General features: G+C 40.3%; 1 protein-coding gene across 1 annotated transcript in view; it reads right to left on the minus strand.

Moving 5' to 3' along the window:
- The window catches only part of EPHX4 (epoxide hydrolase 4), a 31,040-nt gene extending 28,286 nt beyond the window's left edge, over positions 1 to 2,754 (minus strand). The window contains exons 1-2 of the mRNA XM_023641657.2: positions 2,390 to 2,754; positions 70 to 155 (exon numbers count right to left, since the gene is read on the minus strand). Of these exons, the coding sequence (XP_023497425.1) occupies positions 70 to 155; positions 2,390 to 2,620 (317 nt within the window). The 5' untranslated portion in view covers positions 2,621 to 2,754. The remainder of the gene's footprint in view (positions 1 to 69; positions 156 to 2,389) is intronic.
- Positions 2,755 to 8,224: the final 5,470 nt, after the last annotated feature.

Consider the following 8,224-nt stretch of genomic DNA (forward strand, 5'->3'; position numbering starts at 1 on the left):
TACAAGCAAATGACACTATCATAAGCCAAAGTCCTTTATGCAAAAGAAAAAGCTAATTGGTAAGTTTACCAGAATTCTGGAAATCCATGAAGCAGCAGCATTAGTGGCTTGCCTCTTTCTCCAGCAGCAACATAATGAAATCTTAAGCCTGAATCCTGCAGTAGAAAACAGAGGGCATGGAATTTTAGTGATGTTTCATGCTGATTGTTAAAGTAGTACACTAAGTATTTCCATTTCATTAAAAAAACTACTTGCATTATTTTTAATAGCAAGAAACAAAATAAATATTATTAATTTTCAAAAAGGAAAAAAATCCCATGATTTATCAATAGGGTAAATTGACAGATTCACTTTTGTCAATACTCCCTTTATAGTACCTTCCCTTCTTGTTCTACTTACAAGGTCAATTTATATATTATGAGCTTCTGAAACAACGTCACGATTTGTGACTTTCATCTTGCTGATGTGTCACATTTCATCTCATTCAAATTCTGCAGGACACGGAAGTAATTCTGATCTGAATTTGTATTCCTGCCATGTTTACCTCCTAGTCATGTACTTTTCTCAGCTTGCCCGCCAAGAGCTGTGCCATCAGTTATATAATTCACACCTCCTTTCCTTATTTTTAGTTCCCTCCTTCCCACATTATTATTTTAAGTTGAGAGTTGTATGTACAGTTCCCCTTGCTGCCTGCTTCTCCTGTCACGTCAGTGTATTCCTAACAGCAGAATGCTCTGAGCGCGCAAGGCTTCACTCTGCATGTGGGGGCCAAAACTGCCTGAGGAAAATAAAAAAGCACGGAAATGAGACAGGAATACCACAAGCACAAAGCTAACTGAAGAGAGGAAAGTGGAGAAAAAGGCAAGAAGGAAAAACAAAACCTCAGAAAGAAGTGAGGGAAAAAAAACAAGAACAAAAAGCTGAGCACAAAGACTGGGTTTTATATCAGGTAACCCAAGCAACTGGGTTTTCAGATGTGAAAAAAATCTTAAAAGTCATCTGATTCAACCCCATTACTTTTGCAGATTTAGAAACTGGGGCCTAAAGATGTTAACAAGGGTCATAAAAGTGGTTGAGGGCAGGGCTGTGACTTGAGCCACCATCTTGTCCTAGCTCCCAGGACAAGGTTCTTTCCAATCCTTGGTTCTGTGTCTCTGGGGAAACTCTTTAGCTGGCCAGAGTCAGAAGAAAGGAATTCCCGATGATTCTTACACTGCTTTTCCTCCTCAGGTTGGATGAAGATAAATCCGACTTTGCCCTCAGTTACAGAATGCCTTCCTAGAAGTGCCATAGCTTCTTTCACTGGTAGTGAGTCTTGGAAGATGAGATGCTGTGGGCACCTGACCGGATTTAGTGAACAAACACCTTATTGCACTTAACTATGTGCCAGGCAGTGTTCTAAGTTTTTTGTTTTGTTTTGCTTTGTTTTTACAAATATTAACTCATTTAATTCTCATTTCAACCCCAGGCTGAATGAGGGTAAGAAGGACATACTCCTTGGTCTTCTGAAGGCAATCTAGCTCCTCACAGGAACCCGGGACTTGGCGACATAAATAACCCCTCATGTGAGGCTAGTTTTGAAAGGCCTGTGAGTCAGACTGGAGAGCATCACAAGGGACCATTTCCTGTCACCACCTGGAGCCTCAGGAAATAGAATATCCGTGGGCTTGACGAGGCCCGGGACAAGCACCGGGTCTGCATGCACGGTTGACATTTACTTTTTATTTCAAGGCTTTGGTCTCTGACTTCCCCACAAACATACACCATTTATTGATTGTTTCATGCTGCTTAGGTCATCTGTGAATGCTCTATTCTGTTGATCTGAATAAACTCCTGATTTCCAATGACTGTATTTACTCTTTCCATCTCTAAAATTTGGGCAAGGACAGCCTCCCGGGACAGCAGGGCCCCAGTAGAAATAATTCTCTACAGGTTATCTGAGCTCTAAAGGGCAAAAAGGTGACCGGAGAGCAGCTTCCCCTTCCATTAGGAAAGGGAGCAGGATTATTCTGGGTGGTTGTGGTGGAGGACAAGGGGACAGTAACATCACAGGACCCTGATTAGAGAAACTCCACATAACCTATTCTCTCTCTCTCTCTCTCTCTCTCTCTCTCTCACACACACACACACACACACACACACACACTCACTCACACTCACATAAGACAAACAGGGAACGTAAAGACACACACAGTCCCGAGCCCTCCCCCGTCCCACCTCGCGCCTCTTGCCTCCCCTCGGCATCTCCCAGTCCCCCCGCGCGCCCTGCGAGCCCCGGGAGCCCTCGGGGACGCCGGGCCGGGAGTCAGGAAGGGCGCAGCCCGGCGCTGTCCGCTCCCACGGCCGGCACGCTCCCTCCCGAAACCGCGGGGCCCGCGCCGGCCTGCACCTTGATCCGCACGTAGCAGTGGGTACCCAACGAGGCGTCGCTCAGGCACGCGGGAGGGTGTTCCCGGGCGACCCGCCGGAAGGTCTGCGCCGGTCCCTTGCCGATGCTCCACAAAAGTTTGAGCAGGTAGATGGAGGCGCAGAGCCCGCAGTAGCAGTAGACCAGGCACCAGAAGAGCAGGGACCGGACCGTGACCAGCAGGCGGGGCAGGCAGTCCCGCAGCCTCGCCATCGGGCGGCGGGGCCGGCGGCTCTTCGGAGGCGCGGGCGGCGGCGGCGGCGGCGGCGGCGGCGGCGCTCGGGCTGCGGAGCGAGGCTGCGAGCGGGGCGGCGCGTCAGGCCCGCCCGCCAGCCCGGCCGCCGCCGCCGGCTCCGCGCGCGCCTCCCTGCGGGCCCCCGGGCGGCCGCGCCCGGCCTGCGTCCCGCGTCCCGTGTCCCCGCGGCGGGCTGCTGCGCCCAGGGCGCGCTCGGGGGCCGCTGCGCCCTGTCCCGGAGCGCTGCACGGCGACCCCCCGCCGCCGGGGCCGCCCAGGACGGGGCAAGGGTGGAGACCCAGCCTTCCACCGCAGAGAGAGAAACCCCCTTTCAAAATTGCTAAACTGCGGGGAAAATGAAGGTGACTTTCCCAAACCGCCCTAGGTACTCTGGAAGGAAGCGCCACTCTTATTTTAACCACTGTTCAAATCCTCCCATTGCCGTTAACTGCTGGCATTTCATCAGGCCTTTTTCTGGATCATAGAATTACGGGGTGCGTGGAGGGGGAAAGTCAACGATTTCCATAGTACATGGCAGACATTATTACTTTATTCATCCCTGACAATCTTGTTAAGGTGTAGATATTCTGCAACTAGCTTCAGAATCGTTTTCAGCCCAGCTAGGCCTCTCTGGTCGTAAAGTCTTTGGAAACCCCTGGTCTGTTTTCTGTCTCTTAAGTTTTTCCTTTACAAAAATATTGTATAAATGGAATCATGTAGTATGTACCCTTTTGTTTCTGGCTTTTTTCCTATAGGGTAAGGCATCTGAGATTCAACTATGCTGTTACATATATTGTTTCTTTTTTCTTGCTTATTAGTGTTTCATTGAATGGATGTACCCGTAATTGTTTATCCATTCTCCAGTTAAGGGACTTTTGAGTATTTTCCAGTTTTTGAGATTATGAATAAAGCCACTCATGTAGAGTTTTTTGTGTAAACGTAAGTTTTCGTTTCATTTGAGTAAATACTTAGAAGTGGAATTGCTGGGTCAGGTGGGAAGTGTGCATTTCACCTTATGAGAAACTGCCAAACTTGTTTCCAAAGCATCTGTACAATTTTAAATTCACATCAGCAACGTGTGAGAGGTATGGTTAGGTCATCTCCTTGCAAGCGCTTGGTATTGTCAAAAAAGACTTTTTAATTTTAGCCATTCTAAGAGGTGTGTAATGGTATCTCATTGAAATTTTAATTTGCATTTCCCTAATAACTAATAATGTTGGATAACTTTATGTATTTGTCTGCTGCTCAAATATATTCTTCTCTGACAAAGTATCTGTCCAAATCTTTTATTCATTTTAAAAAAATTGGATTGCTTGTTTTCTTACTATTGAGTTTGAGAGTTCTTTATATATTGGATGCAAATCTTATACCATGCATCATATGATTTGCAAATATTTTCCCAGTCTGTGTCTTTTCTTTTCATTCTTATAAAAGAGACTTTAAAAGAGCAGACTTTCTTACTTTTGATGCCATCCAATTTATCACTTTTGTGGATTGGTACTTTTGGTCTTGTACGTTAGAAATCTTTGCCTAACAAAGTCAACAAGGAATTATTTTCCCCTATATTTTCTTCCAGGAGTTTTATAGTTTTATGTTTTATCTTTAGGTCTATCATTCATTTTGAGTTAATTTTTGCATAGGGTGCAAAGTATGGACTGATGTTTATGTTTTGCCTGTGGATATCCAGTTGTTTTGGCACCATTTGTTGAAAAGAATATTCTTTCTCTATTGCCTTTGCAACTTTGTTGAAAATCAGTTGACATGTGGGACTATTTCTGGACCCTCTAGTCTGTTTCATTGATGTATATATTTCTCCAGTCATGATTATTGAAGATAGTATAGTAAGTCTAAAACTCAGGTAGTATGAATCCTTCAACTTTGTTCTTCTTTATCAAAATTGTTTTGGCTACTCTAATTACTTTACTTTTCCATATAAATTTTAGTGTTAGTTTTTCAATTTTGGCAAAAATTGTTCATTGGGATACATTGAATCTGGTAATGAATTTGGAGAGAACTGATATTTTAACAAAATTTAATTGTCTAGGGGCCAGCCCTGTGGCCAAGTGGTTAAGTTCACACACTCCACTTCGGCGGCCCAGGGTTTCGCTGGTTCGGATCCTGGGCGTGGACATGGCACCGCTCATCAGGCCATGTTGAGGCGGCATCCCACATGCCACAACCAGAAGGACCCACAACTAAAATATACAACTATGTACTGGGGGGATTTGGGAAGAAAAGGCAGAAAAAGAAAATTTAGTTGTCTAATTCATGGACATTTGTTTAGATCTTTTTCTTTCATTAGTTTTTCATAATTTTAAGCATACAGATATTGATATATTTTGTAAGATTTATACCTATTTCTTTTTTATAGTATATTGTAAATGCTACTTTTTTCAATTTCCAGTTGCTTATTACTAGTATATAGAAGTATGATTGATTTTTGTTTTTTATCTTGGACGCTGAGGCCTTGCTAAACTCACTAATTAGTTCTAGTGGCTTTTTGAATGACTCTTTGGGAATTTCTATGTAAAGAATCATGTCATCTGTGAATAAAGACAGTTTTGTTTCTTCCTTTCCAATATGTTTGCCTTTTATTTCTTTTTCTTGCCTTATTGCACTGGGTAGGACTTTGAATACAATAGTGAGCAGGAGTGTGAGAATAGACATTCCTTGTTCCCAATCTTAGGGGGAAAACATTCAGTCTTTCACTATTAAGCATAATGTTACCTGAAGATCTTTCAAGATGCCGTTTATCATGTTGAGGAAGTTCTTTTCTATTTCTAGTTTTTGAGAGTTCTTTTCAGAAATGGAGGTTGAATTTTGTCAAAGAGCTTCTGCTTCTCTTGAGATAATCACACTTTTTCCTCTTTAATCTGTTGATATGTTTAATTGCATATAAAATTTTTTGAATGTTGAACTAGCCTTTCATTCCAAGAATAAACCCAATTTAGTCATAAAATATTATATATTTTTACATATTGCTAAAATAGATTTGCTAATAGGTAGCTGATGATTTTTGCATCTATATTTGCTCTTCTTATATATTCTGGAAGAATTTATATAGAATTGTATTATTTCTTCCTTAAATATTCGGTAGATTTCTCCAAAAAGCCACCTAGGCCTGGAGTTGGTTTTTTAATTCTTTGTTTTAAGGTTTTAAAAAACAATTCAGGGGCCAGCCCCATGGCAGAGTGGTTAAGTTCACATGCTCTGCTTTGACAGCCCAGGGTTTCACCAGTTTGGATCCTGGGCGTGGACATGGCACTGCTCATCAGGCCATGCTGAGGCGGCGTCCCACATGCCACACTAGAAGGACCCACAACTAAAAATATACAGCTGTGTAATGGGGGGCTTTGGGGAGAAGAAGGAAAAATAAAATCTTTAAAATAATTAATTAATTAATTATTTTAAAAAATAACTCAATTTATTTAATAGTTATAGGACTATTCAGGTGATCTATTTCTTCTTTGGTAGTTTGTGTCTTTTAAGAGTTTTACCCATTTCATATAAATTGTTGAATTTATGGCCATAGAGTTCTTCATAATATGCCCTTATTATCTCTTGAATGTCTGTGGGTCTATAACGTTCTCCCTTTCATGCTTGACATTTGTAATTTTTGTCTTCTCTTTTTCTTGGTATGTCTGGCTAGGGGTTTATCAATTTTATTGTCTTTTTTTAAAAAAGCTACAGCTTTTGGTTTTATTGATTTTTTCCTCTATTTTTTGTTTTTAATTTAATTGATTTCTGCTTTCTTATTTCCTTTCTTCTGCTTGATTTAGGTTTAATTTGCTTTTCTTTTTTCTTAAGGTAGAAGCTTAAATGATTAATTTGAGATCTTTCTCTTAATATAAGCATTTAATGCTAAAAATTTTTTCTCTAAACATTGCTTTCACTGCATCCCTCAAATTTTAATATGTTGTGTTTTCATTTTCATAGAATTCAGAATATTTTTCTAATTCTTCTTGTGATTTCCTCTTTTACCATGGATCACTTAGAATGCTTAATTTCCAAATATTTGGGGGGATTTTGAAAGTATCCTTTTTTTTTTCTTTTCCCTCCCCAAAGTCCCAGTATCTAGTTGTATATTCTAGTTGTACGTCCTTCTAATTTTTCTATATGAGCCACACTACAAGTGGTTTGGTTGCATGCCTGGGAACCAAACCCGGGCCGCTGAAGTGGAGTGCACCAAACTTTAACTGCTAGGCCACCAGGGCTGGCTCACAAATATCTTTTTGTTGTTCATTTCTAGTTTAAATTCAGTATGATCCAAGAGTTTACCTTGTAAACTACCATTCATTTAAATTGGTCAAGGTTTGCTTTATGTCCCTCAATGTGGTCTATTTCAGTGAATATTCTAACTGCATTTGAAAAGTATATTCTGCTGTTGTTAACTAGAGTGTGCTATGTATGTCAATCAGGTAAAGTTGGTTGGCAGTGTTGTTTAAGACTGTTAGATCCTTACTGATTCTCTGTCTACTTATTCCATCAATTGCTAAGGGAAGAATATTGAAATCTGTCTGTGGTGGTGGATTCATCTGTTTCTCTTTTTAGGTCTATCAGTGCTACTGTTTGTGCTTTAGACAGTCAGTTCTCTTTTGGAGCATTTATAAAAAAGAAAAAGTGAATTTTATAATTATCTCCATTTATGCCATTCCCGGTGTTCTTCATTCATTGTATAGATACAAGTTTCTGTCTAGTATCATATTCCTTCTACCAGAAGAACTTCCTTTAATGTTTCTTGTAGTACAGGTCTGCTGGCAATAAATTCTTTCCGTTTTTGTTTGTTTGATAAACTATTTCTCCTACAATTTTGAAAAATAGTTCCAGTGGATATAGAAGTCTAGGTTGACAAGATTTTCATTTTAGAACTTTAAAGATATCACTCCACTGTCTTATGGCTTTTACAGTTTCTGATGAGAAGTCTGCTGAATTATTATCTTTGTTCCTCTGTATTTAATGTCTTTTTTTCTTTGGGCACCTCAAGATTTTCTGTTTGTCTTTGGTTTCAGCAGTTTAAATATGATATACCTAAGTATGTAGGATTTTTTTTTTTTTTTGGTATTTATCTTGCTTAGCATTCTCTGAAACTCTTGAATTTATGGTTTTGTATCTGTCATTATGTTAGATAATAGAAAATATGTATTGATCTGGAACATTACTTGGCCATAAAAAAGATGAAATTTTGTCATTTGTTGGATCTTGAGGGCATTATGCTAAGCAAAATAAGTCAGATGTCAAAAGCCAAATATCACATGATTTCATTCATATGTGGAAGATAAAACAACAACACACAAACACATAGATACAGAGATTAGATTGGTGGTTACTAGAGGTGGGGAGTGGGGGGCATGGCAAAAGGAGTAAAGGGGCACATGTGTTTGGTGATGGATGGTAATTACCACTTTGGTGGTGAACATGAGGTAGTCTACACAGAAATTGAAATATAATGAAATACACCTGAAATTTATGTAATGTTATAAACCAATGTTACATAAAGAAAGAAAGAAGGAAAGGAGGAAATAAAGAAGGAAACAAAGGAAGAAGGAATGAAGGGAAGAAAGAAAGAGAGAGAGGAAGGAAGG

This window comes from Equus caballus, chromosome 5, assembly GCF_041296265.1.
Source record: "Equus caballus isolate H_3958 breed thoroughbred chromosome 5, TB-T2T, whole genome shotgun sequence".
NCBI classification, from domain to species: Eukaryota; Metazoa; Chordata; class Mammalia; order Perissodactyla; family Equidae; genus Equus; species Equus caballus.